The 21,091-nt window shown below is 39.3% G+C and overlaps 1 protein-coding gene across 1 annotated transcript in view; it reads right to left on the reverse strand.

The window, feature by feature from the left end:
- The window catches only part of epha4b (eph receptor A4b), a 96,523-nt gene that overhangs the window by 67,473 nt on the left and 7,959 nt on the right, over positions 1-21,091 (reverse strand). Inside the window, exons 2-3 of the mRNA XM_008433614.2 lie at positions 9,340-9,404; positions 447-647 (exon numbers count right to left, since the gene is read on the reverse strand). Coding sequence (XP_008431836.1) covers positions 447-647; positions 9,340-9,404 — 266 coding nt within the window. The remainder of the gene's footprint in view (positions 1-446; positions 648-9,339; positions 9,405-21,091) is intronic.

Consider the following 21,091-nt stretch of genomic DNA (forward strand, 5'->3'; position numbering starts at 1 on the left):
AAATCTTTTGTCTCTGAAACTTCCATTGCATGTGCTTAGGGATTATTTATTCCCAATTTATAAATGTTTCAATCATAAATATAGAATGTCTCCCCATATGTAAAATGTCAAAAATAAGCCAGATTACTACAAAAAATCTGATTCAAGTAGCCCAAAGAGGCAGATTAACAAATGTTTTTTTTTTTTTTAACTTTGCTTCAGATCTGACTGTGATATTGATTCTGCCTTTATAAAAGACAAAAAAAAGAAAGCCGTTTTTGTTCAAACGGTCTTCACGGAGAGCAGTCACAAAACGGCAGCAGCACTGCTGAACAGTTTCCATGTGTTCAGGGCACCACGAGGGAACAAAAAGTAACAAAAAGAGAAGAACAGGACACAGACGTTTCTTATATATCAAGCTCCCATGGTGTCCCCTTTTATTGCCTGTGTGCAAAAATGACACAGACCTCTTTACAGGTGCCAGAGACCCCGGGCAGGCTGTTGCAGTCTCTCAGGGTGAATTTGATTTCGATGTAGACTCGCTGCGCTCCCTCCCGGCTGATGTGCCGCGTCCGCAGCCAGTTGTTTTGATTGGCCTCCATTACGCTGCACACCTGGTAGGTCCTCATCGGGGTGTTCCTCTCATCCATCACGCTGATCTCCTCCCACTGAGGATGATAAAGAGAGGGATGTGTTATCTTACCGTTTCAATTACATTTCAAAGCTGGCTAAAGGTTTTAGGACACTATCGTTTTTTTTGTTGTTTTTTTTATGTACAGGTGTTTCTAAATACACCACAATATCCATTAAAAACACTTTCTTTCAACAATTAAATAGGTGAAACTTACTTTACATGTACAGTTGATACATTACTCTCCGAGTGATGCATTGTTAATTTTGATGGCCGAGGCTTACAGTTAATTAAAACCCAAAATTCAGTTTTTCATTGAAATTTGGGTTTCTTGCAAGTAACCTAAGAACAAATGAAAACATTTTTTTTTTAAATACGGAAATGTTATTTTATGTCCTAGTTTTGGCTTAGGCCATCATGAGAAACACTGCCGACTTGACGGCCGTCCAGCAGACAGTCAATCACGTCTTCCACAAGGAGCACAAGACATAAAAAGTTATTGCTGAAAAAGCTGGTTATTCACAGAGTGCATATTAAGGAAAGGTTAAGTGGAAGGAAAAAGTGAGAAACAAACATGCGGTAGGGGTAATCAGAGCCTTGAAAGGGTTGCGAAGCCAAACGCATTTAAAAGTTTTGGTGGGGATTCACAAGGTCCAAACTGCAGCTGGGGTTAGTGCTTGAAAGTCGCCACACAGACTGGGCTCGCAATGTTTGAAGTCATCTACTCCCGAAGCCATTACAATGTCTGAAATGTCTTGCCTGAACTTTTGATTTGGAAATTAAGGTTGCAGAGTCTGGAGGAAGACGAGAGGCACAGAGTCCCAGATGTTTGAGGTGTGATGTTTCCAGAGTCCGTGATGAAATTGTTTGCCATATTATTTGCTGGTATCAAGTCAAGAAGCTGCGAAAGATTCGGACTATTCACAGAATACCTGCAATCATCTGAGTAGAAAGTTGAGTGAAAAAGAAAATTGGGAAAAAATGTAAACCAGCAACAGGAGTAACTAATTGTAGCCTTGTGAAGCAAAATCCTTTTAGCCATGTTAGTTTAAAATCAAAACAAACATAAACCTGGACATTTTTCAAGGCTTATAAAGATGCTAGTTTCTTTTTGCAACATGACTTAGCACCACATTAACTGAGCTAAACTATAACAAAACAGCACAGAGCAGGTTAATATTTCTGTAATAAAACTATTTTGATTATTTYGTTTAATTTACAACTGTTCAGAGAAATTGGATTTTGGGCTTTTATCAGCTGTATGCTATTATGGTGGAAAAAATGTTAATATTTATTTATTTTATTTGAATTAAAATCAATAAATTTACTTTTTGGTAACCATCCCAGTTTCCTGAGAGGGGAATTAAAATATAAAAAAATGAAGGACAAAAAAGCGGGGATTGAAAATAAGACGGAGAAGTATGACGAAAGATGGTTTGGAAGATGCAGAAAATGTGCAAGCGATGAGGAGACGGAGAGAGGAAGAGCACAAATGGGAGCGCTGCAAAGGAGAATATGTGTTGAAGTGAAATCTCTTTAACTAAAATATAAATCTCTAATCAAAGCCGATGTAGCTGAAGCACAGCAGACGACCATTCAGCCGCTCACGACTCGCCTGACAAAGGCACCACTCGGCTGTAATCTTGTTTATCATTGCTCAATACACAGAGACAATGTAATTCAGGCGCTGCTGCAGGGAAAACTTGGCCCAGGCTCCTTGAACTGTGGTTTAGAGTAAACCAACACTGAGGCCATGTGTTCTGTTTTCATGTCTGCCTGAATATGAGCGATTATCTGAGTCAGGATAGCTGGAGGAATGTCTGTGACCGTGCTCCACATTCGCTCAGACCTAGCGTGTTTTTTTTTTTTTCTAGAAGGCGCGTCTTTCTAGAACGCTGATTAAGAGCTTAAGAAGAACCAGAAGCAACTTGAACGACCGAGACACAATGAGAGAAACCTGGAGAAGAAGGGAGAGAGAGGAGAAGGGGTAGGTAGGACAGAGCTACTTTGTCTCCTGTCATCTGCTACCATCTGTTTCCACTTCTGACTAAGGCTGTAATTGAGAACACTTCTTGCATGAACAGGAAAACATTTCTATCCACACGCGCACACACATACACACACACACACACACACACACAAAGAGAACATTTCTACTCCATATACTCCATAAAGAAAAAAAGGGAGAAAAGGGAAAATAAACCAATGCGGTTTCAGTGACTTTAGCTATACAAGTGCAGGACAAATGAATTTTCTTCTGCACACACAGAACCTCTCAGACACCATCTGGACGAGTTCTGGTCTGCGGTGGAGAGAAGAGAGAGGACCACCATCTTTGCTCTGAGCTCCTGTCATTGTCATAAGACTGAGGCTTTGACATCTACAGCGATGGGCACATTTCCACCTACAGCTGGCAAATCTCCTAAATCTATTATGCGCATGCACCTGCAGGAACTTAAGAATACATCAATCAATCTCTCTCCCAACCAATGGAAAACTGAGCAGATTCCCAAGATATCAGATTATTACCTTTGTTCTGAGTCTCTTTTATACTATGTGTACTCTAATGGATCTGAATAAAAGTCCTCACAGTCAGCAGAGGAAGGAGGAGAAAGGAGAAGAGGACCTGGCTACTTACAAAGCCAAAATATGAAAAAAAACTACAACGTACTTTTGATTACTAACTCTAAAGAGATTTAAAAAACTGACACAGTAACAATACAAATAGTTTTTAGCTCAGTCAAATTTAACATTTTGGAGTTTACAACAGATTGTTTTATAATGTAGCAGGAGGATGAATGGGTTGTGATTATTCAAGTAGGTGTTTGAGTGGAAGAGCATCCATGCTAATAAACATACAAATGAAAGTAATTTCTTTGTTCAAAGTTTCAAAGTTCTCAATAGGTATTATATGATCTAATTGTTATGCGTTTTGGAGTATTTAGTCGCTGCCTTTAAAAATTGCATACTAATGTCTGCTGCAAGTTAACTACTAATTGCATAGTATACGAAATCCATGAAAATATGTATTTTTACGCAAAAGGAAACACAAGGGAATGCTGTGTTGGTTTCAAAGTTCCTAAAAAAAAATTTGGAAATGAATTTGTTTTACGGCAGCATAAGTCCACTTTCTTCTTGGCCCTTCTCAGATGAACCTGGAGAAGAAGGGAGCTTTAACCTCTGGGTCCAACTCATATGGACTTATAGACAATGAAAATGATATGAAAGTTAACCTCTGACAGGTGGGACACTGGCTGCTTCCAACCTTTCAGAAAAACTCTTCTCAAAAGCACTGAACTATTCCTTCAAAAAAAAAAAACCCCAAAAAAACAAGGGTGGAATCAAAATTCGGAGTTCGGTGTAACAACAGGAAATGGGAGACGAGGGACAGAATGGGCAAGTTCGATGATAGATAAAATAAATCAAAACTTCTGATAATAAAGACAATCTCAGTCTAGACTAAAGTGAATAAAACAGCAAGGCTGCTTCAAAGCAACCATCCGATGACCAGAGTCTGAGCTGAGACTAAATGTCTGAAGTTAATCTGATGCGAGTGCTCACCATCACATCAAAAATTTGATGCATTTCCCTTCAGAGTCCCTAGCACTAAAACACATCCACACACACATTTCGAGCTCAAAACATTCAGATGCTTTTAATCTACCCAGCCTCCGCTGCGTATGAGTTGGAGCTCAAACAAAACCGGCTCCTTCTTGATCCAACTGCTTTCCACCAGAAGCCCAACAGTCGAAAGAAGAAGAAGAAGAAGAAGAAGAAGAAGTAGAAGACACACACCAAAGTCAAGCGGCAACTTAAACATTTAAAGAAAACACAAATTATAAAGCCTGAACCCCTCTGCACGCACAACTTTGATAGCCATTGTGATAGGCAACACTCCATTCAATTAAAAGAACACAACACAAGAAAGAGGAAGAAAAAGGGATTGGCGGAGGGGAGGGGGAAATAAGTGTTGGTAAATTACAGGCGCCTGGCAGCTAAATAGACCCATCTGTGCGGAGCTGAGAGCAGTCGGACATCACAGGACGGTCACACACATCCACCCACACAAACGCAAAGAGCTGAGCCCCAAGGGATTGGTGATTAAAGCATTTATGGGAATAGTCATTGAGGGATAAAGAGGGCTTTATAATAATGTCTTTGTTTATTTCTTTGTGAGCAGAGTTTGGAGTGGCTGGATTACTGCCATTTCCTGGTGAGCGACTTATTTCCCTAGTTGGCGAGTCTGTTCATCATCACTTCTTTTTCCGTCGTGAAGGACAGGTGTGTGTGAAGCAACTTTGTTGCCCCCAATATCGGCCACTGATACAAAAGCCTAAAAGCTGAAAGTACAACTGGGAAATGTTTGGGGAGTTAACTCTCTTTTTGTTCTTCACGTCCCATGTCAACAAATACATGCAATCTTCAGATCATTCAGTGTTCATTTTGCTCACAAGTTAATTAAAGTTGAGAATGATTAAAAAAAAAAAGTCTCCTTGGTCCATCAGCCTGAAGCTCATCTGATTGCTTTGAAGTGAAGCAAAGATGTCAGATTGGGGCTGAGGTTCAACCATTCACCAGCTTATACTAATATCCGACCATCTGATGGCTACACCTACGCGGACATAATTGGCCTACAAGCCTTGGCTTAACAGAATGAGGAGTTTGGGAAAAACAGACATAGAGCCTGGGAAGGAAAAAAAAAGAAAAAAAGGCTGAGGAACCTCTTGGGGAGTTGAGAGTCTGTGGGGGCTCCTCTTTTCAAACATCATTAGGACGTCTCTGTTTTATGTCTCTCGCGAGGAACAACCCCCGCCAAACGGTGACAGAAGTGGGTCGCTCTGCTTAGTCTCGGCCATATCCGGCCCTACGCGACCTGGATTAACGATGACCTGTGAGGGTCAAGTGTCCTTTTGGGCTAATTCAGGGAGACACTGGTCACATATTAGTGGGAATTGGCTCTCACTGGGAATAATCCTCAGGATTATGGTTCAAAGGTCAACTAGATAATCCTCTGATATGAAACACAGAAGCTTCTCACAACCCTGGCACCTCTTCTATCATTTTGTATCTCTCTCTCCATAGTCAAACCTTTATTTTCGCTTACAGTACTTTGCGGAAGTTTTCAAACTTTTTGAACTATTTCACATTAAGTCACGCTACAACAACTAACTTAAGTGTGTATTTTTTGTGGGGGACTCCTTGTGATAGACTAAAGCAAAGTAGTGCATAAACATAAAGTGAAAACACTACCATATTTTCCAGACTATAGAGTGCACCATACTATAAGCAGCACCTACAAATTTTTTTTGGGGAAAAAAAAAAAAAACGTACACATTTAAGCCACACCGGGTTATAAACCGCTGGTATCTTCGCCGCTCTGGGTTTTCCAAAAGGGGTCTGCGTCCTTAATCCATCTCCAACACCGAACCATAGATTTGTTCACGCCGAGCTTCCGTGAGGCGGCTCTATTTCTCTCCTGTACTGCCAGATTGATGACCTTCAACTTAAAAGCTGCATCATATGAGCTTGAAGAAATTTCTCCGTTGTGCCTGCTGCTAGCATATGCTTAGCATTTTCTTCTTTGATTTCCAATGTTGACTTCCAATGATTCACTTGCTGCTACAGAGCCCCCTGGTGGTTGAAGAAAAATCCACAGAAAAGCCACCACCGGGCTATAAGCCGCATGGTTCAAAGCATGGGGGGGGGAAAGTAGCAGCTTATAGTCTGAAAAATACGGTATATGGCTTTTAAGTTCTATTAAGAAAAGTCTGAAAGCAGTGCAAGCCCAACCTTTGTCAAACTGCACTGGCATCTTTTGAGAACAGCAAAATCCCTAAAAGTTGCTGTTCTAAATTGGATATAAATTGAATTTAAGTTGACTGGGCCATTCTAACAAATTAAGGTTTGAATCAATTCCACTGTAGCTATGGCTTCTACTCCGGCCTCTAAAGCTATGTTTGAAATCGTCTTCCATGACAGAAACTCTCTGGTTGTGAGCTTGAATCAGCAACAAGTCATGCAGACTTTCTTCTATTATGCAGAGTAACTATAAAGTTGACCTCCTACAGGTTGATGTGAGTCAAGTAATGTAAAATTTTTCCAGTTGCATAATGTGTGCTGGGCTTAACAAGTCTGTACATAAAAAAACTAAACGAAACTATGCAACTCACACTGTTTAAAGACAGTTCTAGTATACGTTATTGTAATAAAAACACATTCAGTAAAAATCAATCTAAAAGGAAAATCTTTTTCCACATGCTCGTCGTATCCCCTACATGGCTTGAAGAATACATCAAGCAAGAAATATGGTTTTCTTTTTTGACAGGCCTCAGCCTGTCAATTTAAGTGTAAAGTAAATTTACAAGCCCTAGTACTGTAGTTCCCTCTCATCATCAACTTGGCTTCAAAGAATTGGCTTATTTGTGCCAAAAATGATTGTTTTAGAATGAATAATGAGGATACAAGATGGATTTCTGCATAGACTCATAAATTACAAACCCTGTAGCCAATACATATCAGTTCTTGTTTCGTTATTTTTTTCCCCAGTAGTACCAAAAGTCTAGCTTCAGTGTAGCAACTCGGGGGAGATGTTAATGGCTCATCCCTATGGGATTAAAGTGGACAAAGGCATGCATGCCCCCATAAAGGCATAAAACGGCAAACAATAACAGACACAGGAATACTTTTAGCACAGCAGACCAGACAGCAAGACAGCAGGAACGTGTGCAGATGTTCCTGTAACCTGGTTAACTATTAAAATCTTCATAAACAGTCCCTGACACACTTGAGGTCTGTTCTACAAAGTATTCTGATGTCTAAATGATTCAATTGCAGTTTTTAGCACAGAGATGCAACAACTCAGACGGATTCTTCAGGGGGATGTTTGAGAGGAAAATAATGCTCTTGGATAAATGAAAGGTATCCTAGGTTTCCCAGTCGTCTAAACATAGCTTTAATAATTTATCTGTCAGTTTTGTCATTATATTTGGAAATCTAATTTTGCGTTTTGCTTTATTTTGGTATTTAAATTCGGCTCCATAGTTTTCTGCGTGTTTTATCAGCTGTTTCTCTGATTTCTTTGGTTCACCTTCAGTTACTCGCTTTCCCTCACAGCTGCACCCAGTTTCTAATCAACCACCTGCTCCTTGTCCAGTAATCAACTCTCCAGTTTAAATATCCCTCAGCTGGTCAGCTCATCTTGGTGCCTCCATCGTGTCTCCTGATCCCTGTTGCCTTTGTGTGTGTTGGAAAAAAAAAAATAATAATAATAAAAAAAAAAAAAAAAAAAAAAAAAAACGCATGTATCCTCTGTGCAGTTAGGTCCTGCTTTTCATGGCAGCTTTATTTTTGTGAAATTAGGAGTAAGCTTTAAAAACTAGGTTTATCAGGATCCATCATGTAAAAATGCTTAAAGAAAAGGTAAAAAAAAAAGTAGATACTTTGTGACAATATATTAATAAAACACCACAGCAGTTCTAATCAAAGTGAAGTTTGCTACGCAAGTAGTTATGTAGATGCTGTCGGCATGTGAATTTGACTGTACATGTCAGCTGTGTTGTGAATCGGCAACACAGTACTCATTAAAACTGTAACCCAGAATCTGAGTTAAGAAACGTTGTGCGTCAAGCGCATGAACAGCTTGTCAAACTGTTTCAGAGAACTCGGACAAAAGGGCACTGAAAAAGCCTCAACCACTTCAGTTGTTAGTGTTGTAGTATTTTTGTTAGTGGGAAATCTAAACATAAATTTTACTCTTCAGAATTTGTTTTAGGGAAAACACTTAATCACTGAAAATTGCATTCCTAGAGAAGAAATTGACCCTAATTTTGAAAACGTACTCGGAATGAAGTCAATTAGTTTATTTTTCAGAGTTATTTTGTTCGGACGCCGTCAGTCCACGCTCACCTGAATCCAATACATATCCCAAACTAAACTGAACCGCTCTAAACGAACGCACACACCAACATCCACAATATGACCCAACAAATGGAGTACTCCACTCAGGAGAACTTTACACACTTGATTGCTTGGGAAAACAACATTGCTTGGCTTCGCTCACTTTAGTCGTCTCTCAGCCGCACAAAACCATGAAACCGCCTGTGGCATCCTGCAATTTAACACACCGATGCTGAATGGGGAAGCGAAGGATGAGAGGAAATAGAATTAATTCTGAGCCATTCAGCAAGCTACAGTGACATACAGATCTCGGGCCATCGAATGTGCCCTTATGTTTTCCCCCGCTGCGTTCTTACTCTTTTCCTCTCCTCTTCTTGTCATTTTCTGAGCCATGGTGACTGCACTGAAAGGTTCCTGTACCTGAAAAAGGCCAGTTATGCAACAACCCCCACCACTCTTCCCCCTGCATGTTGCACTTGAGCACCAGAAAGCTGTACACACACACATCTTTTCTTATGTAAGAATATTTACACCCTTACAGTGATCCCTTCAACTCATCCCAAAAGATACAGCACCGCCAGGAATCGATGCTTCAACGCGAACGTATTTTCAGCACAGAAGAAATAATCCGTAAATCCCCCCCACCACCACCACTCAAATTTAGCGTCAGGTGCCTAAGATCCCTTTGCATTTTGAAATACTCCCCAGTTGAACTGCTAACGTCATATGCCTGTTTCCCAAAAGGAGAGCACAACCTGCTTGATTTAATCAGTCATACTTTTGGTGGCAGCATCAGCATAAAAATAGTTTGTGTGTGTAGAGCAGATACTCACCCCTTCATTAGGGTAAGCCTCCCAGCCGAGGTCGGCCAGTGCCGACATGGAGTCTAATAAAGTAACTGCAACAACAGAAGGGAGGGGGGAAAAAGCAAAAACATTAGTTGTTAATGTCCAAGAAAAAAACAACTAGATATTTTGTGTTTCTTTCAAATATGTTCAACTAAAAACAACCACATAAATGCTCTTAAAAATGTCTTCATGAGTCACGCAATGCGTCATGTGTTGCTTTGGAGTGTTTTAACACTGGAATCACAATCAGTTTTGGTTTGTAATTTTAACTTCAAAAATAAAGATGTAAGGGGGAAACAAATATAGTCTATGAGAGCATCACAGAGACAAAACAATGTTTTTCCACTTAAAAAGGTAATGTCATGTCTTAGAGCCAGAAAGGATGCAAATCTTCAAAGTGTAAAACATGAATAAATCACAAATTGACTTTCAATTATGTTTCAAAGCATATTAATTATTTTAAAATGCATTTTTTGAGAGTCTTTGGAGTCGAGCATTTCTACAAAATTACTACCATATCCTGATGATCCCTGTGGATATGAAAATGCTCAAATTAGTAGCTTCAAGAGGGGGAGCAACGCTATGAAGGACAACTCCACAGGAGCTAGCATCCAGATTAGCCCAGCAGTCGTTTGTGAGCATAAAGTTTAGCACTTAAAAAAAGAAACTGCATTAATTTGCCACAGACATTACTTCTTCTTTTTCCTTTGTCAGCACATAATGTCTGTCAAGTGTCCTATCAAATCAAAATTCACTGACTCCAAAAATTCCTTCTTCTTGCAGGTGAGATAATTAGGAGCAGCTGTGACTGTTTTCATATTTTAACGAGCCAATTGAAGGAGAGAGCAGATGACTACCTTTTTTGATAATCAGTCCATCGGCTTCACTCTTAACTTCTACATGTGTAGCATTAACTTGACGTGACTTTTAGGGCCAAAGTAGATCTTGTTACAGCTTAACTAGTTTATTATTCCATATGGTGGCTTTGGAATGACATTTCAGTAAGAAGTGAAACCTCACCCTACCACAAGTTTCCATTGTGTTATGTATTGATAAAGCCCTGAGCTACCTTGTACTCCTTTTTTTATTTCCATATTTCTTGCCTTTAGACATTGGAAAAACAAAACTCATAAGCAGCAAGACCAAGCACAGATATAAAAATTTTAAAAATAAAGATATATTCCTGTGAACACTGCATTTGGTATTAACCCAAATTAATTTGGACTATTATTGAAATTGATTTTGTGAAGTACTCGTGTACAAAAATGTTTTTCAAGGCAAAGTAAATCATTTAGCTCGCGTAGAAACTTTTTTCATTTAAAATTAATTTTGAACACAGTTAAATCCTCTGTAACTACGCTCAAGAGACTAATGAATGCACAGTGAATAAGGTAAAAAAAAAAAATGAGTCAACAAAGCACCACAAAGACCCGCAGGAGGCGCAATGAAAACCTAGACAAATTGTCGAGTAAAGTTCAAGGCCAGTACATGCGACTAGTTCTTACCCATTTAGGTGAGGGGATTTATTCAGGACTGACTCACTCGGCACCTAATCAGCACCTCTGACCATCAATAATTAATGGGCATCCATCTGCAGAGACCGCCGCTTCTCTTCCTTCAGTTTTTTTCCTCTGTCAAACGCATCGTGTTTTCTGCCAGGTTGCATGTTCTATATTAAAAATCTTAAGGTTAATACCTTCAGCCCCCAGATCACTGATCAAATTCGTGAGCCAAAGACTTGGTGCAGTTTAAGGTAGTAAACATTTAAAACGAAAATGTTTCGTTTTATGAGAAGCAATAATCTAAATGCATTACACTTTTGCGAATGTGACGAAGTGCTCTTAGAGAATTAAAAGTGCCTGTACTGCTGATGTATTTTTTTCTACTTTCTGTCCCTCTCTGCTTCTGGTTTTCATGCTGTTCATCAGACAGCCTTTTTTTTTTTCCCCAACCCAACACCCCATGACAGCAGGGTGGGCTGCCATGCTGTGGAGATGTGAGCGTATGTGAATTCTGTGCGTGTGATAGTTCACCTAGTCTGTGTCTACGCACACGCTCGCACATCGCAGTCAAGCAATATAATTGTACGCATTGTATAATGAAGCAGACAGAGACGTTGCCCAGCGGAGCTGAGCCGATGGATTAAATGAGAGGGATGAGACCGACAGAGCAGAGGAGAGGTGCTGTGCAGCGAAAGGTCAGGGTAGACCTCCAGCCTGCGCGTGTATTTAGGGCAGCTAAAGACTCTTTAGAGTGTTTTCCTAGAGATCCAGGGCTTTAGAGTGCCATGCTGAAGCAGAACATAATAGTGTAATCATATATGATTTTAAAACGGAGCGGTGAGCTACATACTCCCCAGTATAATCATCTATCAGGGATAGACAGAAAAGAGATTAAGGCTCGTCAGTGCGGTGTCATGATGCCGTTTTAACCGCTTTCACAGATTACAACGCTCTTGAAACAAAGGTGTTTAAGACTACCTTTTTTTTTTTTTTTTCAAAACATTTACTTCAACTGATTTACAATATATGCTAGATTTCCTCAGTGCAGCCAAAGTGCATCTTGTTGTTCTGATGTAAAACAGGATCCGATGTATCACATTGCATGTAAAAAAGATTGTTGTAGACTAGATGTGTCGAGTCTACTTACATGAACTTGAGTCATTGTTTTGACAACGGTTTTGATAAGCAATTGAGCCTGTTTAAATCTTTCATTCATCAAGTCTTCGCAGCTGTCTGGCTCTGCCGGTAAATATGTTGTTCTTTTCGACATTTGGGCTGGTTGAAACAAACTAATTTATTATTTTCTCATGTCTCCGTTCACTGTGTCGGGCTAAACGGTGTAAAACAGATGAAATACTTTACTTGCTTAAAAGGCAACAAAGTTATTTACAAAAAACTACTGGAAGGCAACTACCTGGACTTTAGAGAACTGAACTGGCCTGCTTTACTATCCCGTGAAACAAACCTTTGTGTCTTGGAAGACGGTGCTTCAGCTAAATGATAAATGATGTAGCACAGATAGACACTTAGAAAAAAACCCCAAAACTATGCATTCACACTTACAGACACAATTAATTATTCAAAATGAGAACATTTCAAAAGACGACCTCTCACTGGTACTAACTTACAGTCCCAAATCTGATGAGTCGTTGGCAACATGACTTCTGCAAGTTAACGCAGGATTTTAAAAAACCTGACTGAGTGTTGAGTTGGATTAAATCCACAGAGTGATTTTATACATGTCATAGTACAGTGTAGTTTAACACTTGCTACAACAACCATTTAGTTTATAGCTTAAATCTACTGTATAGCAGTGTGTTGTGCTTCCACACACAAATATGTTTATTGTTCATACTAGAAACACTCACCTCTTTCCAAAGCATGTTGTTAATGTATAACTTCAACTTATTACAGATTTGTTTTAATACACCAACAAGGGTAGCATTACCTTTTCAACTTTTGGACTAGTCGATATTTTGCTCTTCACTGACTTTTTACACTTCATGTAGACGAGTTGTAGTCGTGTGACAAAATGGATTTTTCCAAGATGATTAAAAATGAGGAACTGGGTGGGCTAAATTACAAAACGGGAACTGCAAACCCTGGCAAATGCTATCGAAATATTGTGCCGCAAGTTATTTGTGCACGCTTTACACTCATACAAAAACACTGACAAGATTTTGCAAACGGCAGCAGGTTGATGCACTCAGTTTAACTAATCAAATGTGACTAGTTTATAATGTTCCAGCATCATTGTAATAATTTGACTCTTTGGTGCCGTTGTTCAAAACGACCATATACTCGACCGTTACCAGTCGATGTTTGAGAAAAAAAAGTCAGACTTGACTTTCTGCAACTTTTCATTCCATGGTGGCAGATGATGTTCTGTTTTTTGCTCTTTTTACACTTCATAATAGACTCTGGTGTAAGATGTCATTCTTTAAATGTTTGCTGTAAATGGGTAATAAAACCTGTGAGTTGCTTTGAAGCCGTCTCTCCTGCACTTCAATGATGTCACAGTGACTCTTCAAAGTCAACTTGACCTGTTGACCTTGACTTAAAACGTGAAGACGTGTGACCCCTACTCACCAAACTGGTTTGTGGACATAATAAACAAACCTTTTGGAAATAAAATCCAGATAATCTGCACCTTCGACCAAAGTGCAAAGCTTCCAAAAAGAACTTAGAGCCTCTTGCTAAATCTAAATTGCTACTAATGTCGTTGCATATTCAAAAGCCATTTTGCAGCCCTTTGCCAAACTGCATCCTTACATAAAGCTACACATAAACACTTTTTCTCCACTCTTCACACTTATCGTCAATAGCACTTATTAGTTGCAATCAATGTCTAGACTCATCAATAATGTATAACCTATGGTTTCAAGTCTGCTGACACAGCCAGTATGCAAATAGCCTGTGTGTGTGTCCTGTATGCGTTTGCGTGTTGAAAAGATGAGAGAAAAATGTAAAGCCTGTATTGTGTTTAAGTTTGACAATCATAAATCTCGCTGTCTATTGCCGTGTAATCTGATTACTTCACCTTTGTTCCATGTGTTGAATAGGGAATTGGTTTAATAGGAAATGTGAACCTGGGCAGCAGTGGAAGCAGTGAAAATCACTAAAGATAAGACGGATATCGGAGTCGAACTATTTTCAGCAACAACACTCAAAAATCGAAATAATTTTTCTTTTTTAAAATATTAAGAAAATACTACAAAGCTGTGTTGTCATCTCTGACAGGGAGGTGTGAAGAAATAAAGTCGGAGGAGGAATAATGGTGATGCAAGAAGCTATTTATGAAAAAATTGGGCAAATGTTTACACGTTGTGAGAGGCGAGACTTTGGCAAACAATAAGCCTAAAATGTCTAGTTAGCTTAGGCAGCGAAAAGGTTAGCAGCATATACATCATAAATCTGCAACAAACTAATCCATGGTTCTCTTTTTAATAATCTAAAACATAATGACTCACTCCAAGACATGTTTTGTGAAATCAAATCCCCAGCTTGATTAGCAGCCTAATATGACTTATTACACCCACGCTGCAGCTTCTTTCGAACGCTGCTGCTCTGCGAAGGCATAAGAGTAAAAAAAACGTGAGTCATGGACAAACATTACCTTTGCTTTCCCAGGCTCTTACCAGAGGAACTAAACGCTCGGCTCCGTGGATATACACATGTGACCTGATTACTGCGAAGGCTGTTTGGTTACAGAGAGACAAGCTGTCTCATCGATTTTCAGCATCAAACTGTGAGGTTTACATTCTGGAAGTGAAAGATGAGGAGAAAGTGGGGGTGGACGGTGTGAACCTTTGAATTACAAATTCCTCTACAGACGACACTCTAAAATTCTGAAACCTCAACATCCAAGTGTCTTTTTTTTGTCTCCTCATCTCTCTCTGTGTCTATTTTTTTTTCTTTTATATCTCCTCAGTGCCGTTTCCTCTCTCTGGGGTGTCTGTGTCTCCCGTGTTTTATTTTCCTTGTTCCCTCTTTCTCTCCACTCGACGTCTCTCCTGCCTCTCTCTCTCGTTGGACCCCGTCCATGGCTTCAGCTGGGCCACGAGAAGCTGCAATCCACACGCCAGAAATCAAACAAAGCTGCCAACAGCCAGACTGGCACACAAAAGAGCCGGGACGCTTACACACAATCAGCCACACGCACACACAAGCACACACTCACAAAACAAGACAAACACACACCTTAGGACGGTGCCAGGGCCACAAAGACAAAGACCGCTCAATGAGACCACCGCACAGCCTCGGCAGTGAGCACAATAAGTGACTACATAATGAGTTCATCAGATCTTATCAGCTTAAATCCATGACAGTTAACGTAAAGCAGGTAGATGTGGGTCACCAGGTGGCTCGGCGGGAGAGTTAACCTCGGTTCGATTCCCATCTCTGGACCATTTCCTGCATTTCTTCTCCTTCTCTCTCTGCCCTTCTTTCTGTCCAGCTACTAATTAATAAAGGGTGCCACAAAAACATTTACACCAGAAAGAAAAAAAAATGTAGAAGTGTAAGAGTTTAAAGAAGTTCCACTATGTTCATTATGCAAAGTTTTTTCTTTCTTTGAGTTTCTCCTTCTTTAATAAAACTTGTTTTTTTTTTTCTTCAAGAAAATGCTAATCAGAGCTCCGAGTAATCAAGGTCCTGCAGTGAAAATCTTCTGCAAACAGAAGAATTTAAAAGGAAATATAAACGAGTTGCTGATCATTCATTTTGAGATAAACTGCAACACAGTAGTGGGTGTTTTGCAAATGGCATGAGTGTAATTATTTCCATTGGTATGGAGCCTGATGTTCATATTTATGGTGGGGTTTTTTTCAAATAACAAATAACAAAACTTGTGGATTTCACTTCCACAGAGTCTCAGGTTTGTTTGTCAGAAACACAAAAGTTGTGCTTTGGTAATAATTTGACATGCACCTGTTCAATTTCTATTTAACATTCACTGCAAATGAACACAATCCAAGACAACAAAGCTATTAACATCAAATATTATTTCTTCTATAATTTTCATTATTCACTGAATGTCATAGAATCTGTTGCTATTTTCGTGTTATCAAAGAATCTAGATTTCCTCTAACAAACGCTGATTCCCATATATAATATTTTATGTCCTAAACTTAACAAAACCAGTAGATTCTTTTGTAGTCAAAATAGGAAAGCTAGTGATATTAAAAACTTGAAACATGCCGTGTTTGTTTGTGGCGTGTATATATCCGCAGACAGACACACACATGCACTAAAAATCTAATAATTAGCCAGTCACTGGAACTAACACCATGATTGGCAATAATAACACCAATTAATGTCAACCTGTGGAGCAATCTCCAGGAAGTCTTTATCAACGGACAAATCCCTTACTCAAAGGTAGTTCAATGATTTGACATCCTGATCTGATATCAGGTAATAAAACACTTCAAAATCATCTGTCTTTGTCTGCTTTCATGGAATTTAGCTACTTTATAGTTTTGTTTTTTTTTCTTTGCACCATTTCTGCCACCTTAAAACACAATTCCACATCTCTATCAGCACCTAAACTCTGCTGAGTAACTGTACCAGTAGACGGACAGATACACTTTTAATGTCTCCAAATATTCCCACGACACACACGCAAACCTTTCCCCCTTCCTCCTCTCCAGTGAGAGGGCAGTTCAACAGGTGCAAGTGTTGTCAGGGCAACAAATGAGCGGATGGAGAACAGGATGAAGGAGTGGGAGGACTTGAGCTCTGAACTTTAGGAATAAATGGGCATCCTACCAAGAYAGCTACACTTGCTGTCTTTTCATCAGACTGCTCCCCACTCATCCACAAACCACYAGAGGCTCTCAATCAGTCCTTGAGCTCTTTCACTGTGCACTCATCTTTTCTTCATCTACTCTTATTGAAGCCGGGCACTGCAGCTTATTCCTCCAATCTCAAGATGACTTATACTATATGTGATGTTTTTGTCAAAATAAACCTTTTTTTTTCTTTGACAAAGAAATGAACGTTTTCGAGTAAGTTTAATAAAATCTCAGCATGCTGGAAATGTGTTACAGTAAAATAACATGCAGAGAAAGCGGCTGCACATAGATATTTGCCAGTCAGAAACTTTACTATTCCACAGTCTTCATCAAGCATTTTAAGTCCCATTTTTAAAAAGATGTATTCAAGACATTTGTTCTCTTCATATTTTATGAAGAGAATTTTTATACATCCAATTTTTTTTATTGGAATTATGATTGGCTTTTTAAGTGTGTGGGAAGTTTTCTTTTTTGCAGTAATGACACTCATTTCATTTCCAAACTGCYTCTTTTGCAAGAAAACAGAATCCAGATTGATTTCAGAGAAAAGAAAAAATAACTTTGAGCCTTTTGCAAACTAATTCTATGTATGAATAATTTAATTGGCAAAAATTAAAGTCTAATCCTGCTTCTGCTTTGATTCACCACATTTTTCAAAGCTTTCCCACTATCTATTCTCTATGATTTTTGTGAAACTCTATGAAGAAAAAAAAAAGTTAAATTCATTTCAATTTGGCCTGGACTAAATTAGGAAAATTAAAATCAATTATAACAAGAATTGTGCAGAGAAATATTACGTCTATTTACATAACTGTTAGACGGGTGCAGATTACTGAGCATGAAAGCTGATTCTGCTGAGGAAAATTCAATTAGGTTTTACCTTGCATGCATAAATGATCGTTTCTGAATCATAGCTGGCTGACTTACAACATCAGAGCAGAAGATAAAAGCTCTGTTTAGACAGAATATCACCTTTAATTTTTTTCCCTTAAATAGCAAGATTACACTTGCAAACATCTGGTTCAACAATTGGCTCCTGTTATCAGATAAATTACTTCACACCAGATGGTAGATTACATCAGAAGACTGAATAAAAAGCMATTTCTTTCAGGTATATAAAATCTAAAAAAAAATGCATTCATGTTTCTGACAACTGCTTATTTGTGTAAGTCATTGACCGTTATTAATGGGGTAAAACAAACAAATGGATGCAAACAGAGAGACATTAGATGTGAGAATATTTCAGCTGCATATGAAGCAAAATGAATGGGACATATTATATGCATTAAAACAGTGCTAGCCAGCTAACAGGTAAAAATAGCACTAGTCAAGCTGTGTCATTTGCAATAGTCTGCAGAGAAGCGTTCAGCACTTTCAACAAGGCATTACTGAATCAGGAGTTTATGTTCCCTAATATTCTGAGTCATAAGATCATGGAAACCACCAAGCCAACACCGCTTTTAAGTAAACACAATCATCACATATGCCTATATGCCTATAAGCTCAATAATTAGGAGGGCAGTACAGTGACAGTATATATTGGTATAACATAATGGACATCATAATTATGATTGTGTTCCGATTTCCATTTTATAAACAAAAGATTCTGAAGGATAGATTTAGTATAGTGCCTCAGCACAGGGTTAATCAGACAGATCACCAGCAGTGCATTTACAGTTTTTCAAGCAGCACATACAACAATGCACCCTGATTCTAAAGAATTGCTAAATCTAGACGCATTCCTTTTTTGTAGTGTGCCTGACTTTAAATGATAGACAGTAAACGGAGATCGCAAGCAGAGTTTAGTCGAGTACTTGACTGACTGAAAATGTAATTATCTGGAGCACATTAAACATCCTTACTTTCAAAGAATGCCRCTTTTAGAGACACCTTTCATCAAATTACAAAAGAGCATCACCACGAAAATGTACCACCGCCCAAAACAAAAAAGAAAAAAAAGAAAACTTCTTGGGAACACGAAATAGATCTTTTGGGCATTTAACTCGGTTCCAAACATTACAGATCCTAATCTGACCAAACATCTGTGGGACGCCCCGGGCCAAACCACATCCACAAAGAACTCCCTCATCCACCCACCCTGTTTATATGCTCCTGTCTTTGCCCAAATCACATTTGTTTTAACATCATGAAGTGATGTTAAAGTACTCTAGACAGCTGGCTTGACGGAGGTAAAGGGTACAGTAAAATTAACAGGGATGTGGCCGTCTACATTTCTTGCCAACCTTCAATTTATTCACTTCAGATCTGCAAAAGTAAAAACTCTGGAATATTTCTCACATGAAAAGCTTGCACCATTGGAGCTCCACTGCAGCAGAAGGCATATTAGCCTGTGTTGCTGACAGCGCTAGCAGGGACTGAAAGGAGGATATTCTTACAGACAATGACAGGAGCACTGCACTAGTTTGTCGCTTGAAGAGGCTCCGGAGTATGTGGGGAGGCGGCGGGGGGGAGATTGGGTCTTTCGGTTCGCCTGTGCATGCTTGTTGAATGCGTACAATGTTGAACTCTGACACCCAGTCAGATCCAGACACTTGTTTTTTTCCTTAATAAGCTTCTTCCCTCTGTACGTCCACGACTCATCAAGRGCGCAGAGCAACAAGCGCACAAAACAAAGCACAMGAGCAGCACGCACAAAGAAACCTGGAGGATTCAGAAACAAGTTGCTGTACAAACAAGATGCTGTGGCACGCTCTGCTCAGCTGAATTAAACAGCTATTGAGAGCYGAGAGCAAGAGAATAAGAGGTGGCGTAGGTAATTCAGAGCTAATGGTTTAGGAATGCCTCTGTCGTTTACTTCAAATGTGCATTTTTTTTTTCTTTTCTGCTCTTCTTGACCTTTTTTGTTCTCTGTCTCGAGACATTCCGTCTGACAGAAAGAGCATACACACTCGCGCACAGAGAGCTGTCACACAGTGGTTGGTCACAGGAGGGTAAATTGGCCTGGAGTCTCTGGAGTTGGCTGCAGTGTTAGAGGCAAAGAAGAAATCACATGACACATAAAAGTGTGCTTAGGCCGGCTTCTGTTGTGGATGCTCACATCAGTTCAAAAATGATGAGACTTTGTGACCTGCACCTCATCTCAAAAGTAGCAATTATAGAAAAGCATGCAAATCTAAGGGGTAACATTTATACTTTTAAGAGGTGCAGTTCAAAGGTTTGTGGATAACTAGGAATTTCTGGTTAAGAGYTTCCGAAAATGATTTTAGCAGATTACGATTTCGCTTTAAGAACTTCATTAAACAACATTCAAAATAATGTTTTCTACTCTTTCTRAATAGCTAATCAATGTGATATTATATATATTACGAGCAGAAGCGACTTCTCGCTGCCTGTGTGTGAAAGAGCAGCCATGGAAAAACRGGGGACAAAAATAATTTGGACTTTTAAATTTAAACCGTGTTGTTCTTTATAGTAAAGATGCAATAAATGTCTCCATAATAATAATAGGCAGGGCACGTGAGAGGTTTTATTGTGAAACTCCAGTTTACTTAATACATTAATCGTGGATGGGCATTTTGATTCAATCAGTCGATTGTTCCATCAATCAACTATTTTGTGGAGATATTTTCTCATGCAGAACATGCATGTGCAACACAATAAATAGAAATAAAATACTGTMCATCCATCCATCCATCCATCCATTTTCTATACACCCTTGTCCCTTAGAGGGTTGCTGGTGCCCATCTCCAGCTAACGTTCCGGGCGAGAGGCGGGGTCACCCTGAACAGGTCACCAGTCTGTCACAGAATAAAATACTAAATACATGTAAATAATTAAATGCTTGCTAAAGTTGTGACTAACTTGAGTGGATTACATGGTGTTTGATAAAACTTTTAATAAATTAAATGCAAATAAATGAAGTTTTCAGATCACAAAACCATTTTCAATTGTAATTAAATGATAAAAATCTAGTCTTTTTTCGCTGCTTGAGATTTTCTAGCAGACAGACTATACCTATAACCTAAATCTGAAGCTGAACGCTACGCCATCACTCACAGGCRCAGCACAAAACAAGCCTGCAGAGCAAACATGAGAATAACAGAAGGATGGGAAAGAAGGAAGTAAACAACATTTTATTCTAGCAAAAATGTTCAGGGCTAGTTGGAGAGGGAGCGAGGGGGAAAAGAAAGAGAAGAGGACAAGCTTGACAGTGGTCAAGGCCCAGTGATCAGTGATTGGAGTAGCAGTTAAGGGCTTGTTCAGAGAGAGGGGGAAGGGGTCAGTAAACGTGCTGATGGTGAAGAGGTGGCAGCCCACTTACACCCAAACCTCAGCACAGCCATCAGGCACCAGAAAATGGCAGAAGGGCTTCTCTGACATTAATGAACTCTGCATCCTACAGGAATCATTCAACCTTACGAACTGTCAAGACATACACGAGCCCCCTTACTGTGAGAACTGAAGTGGTACTTTAAGTTAAAG

The sequence above is a fragment of the Poecilia reticulata genome, linkage group LG17, assembly GCF_000633615.1.
Source record: "Poecilia reticulata strain Guanapo linkage group LG17, Guppy_female_1.0+MT, whole genome shotgun sequence".
Lineage (NCBI taxonomy): Eukaryota > Metazoa > Chordata > Actinopteri > Cyprinodontiformes > Poeciliidae > Poecilia > Poecilia reticulata.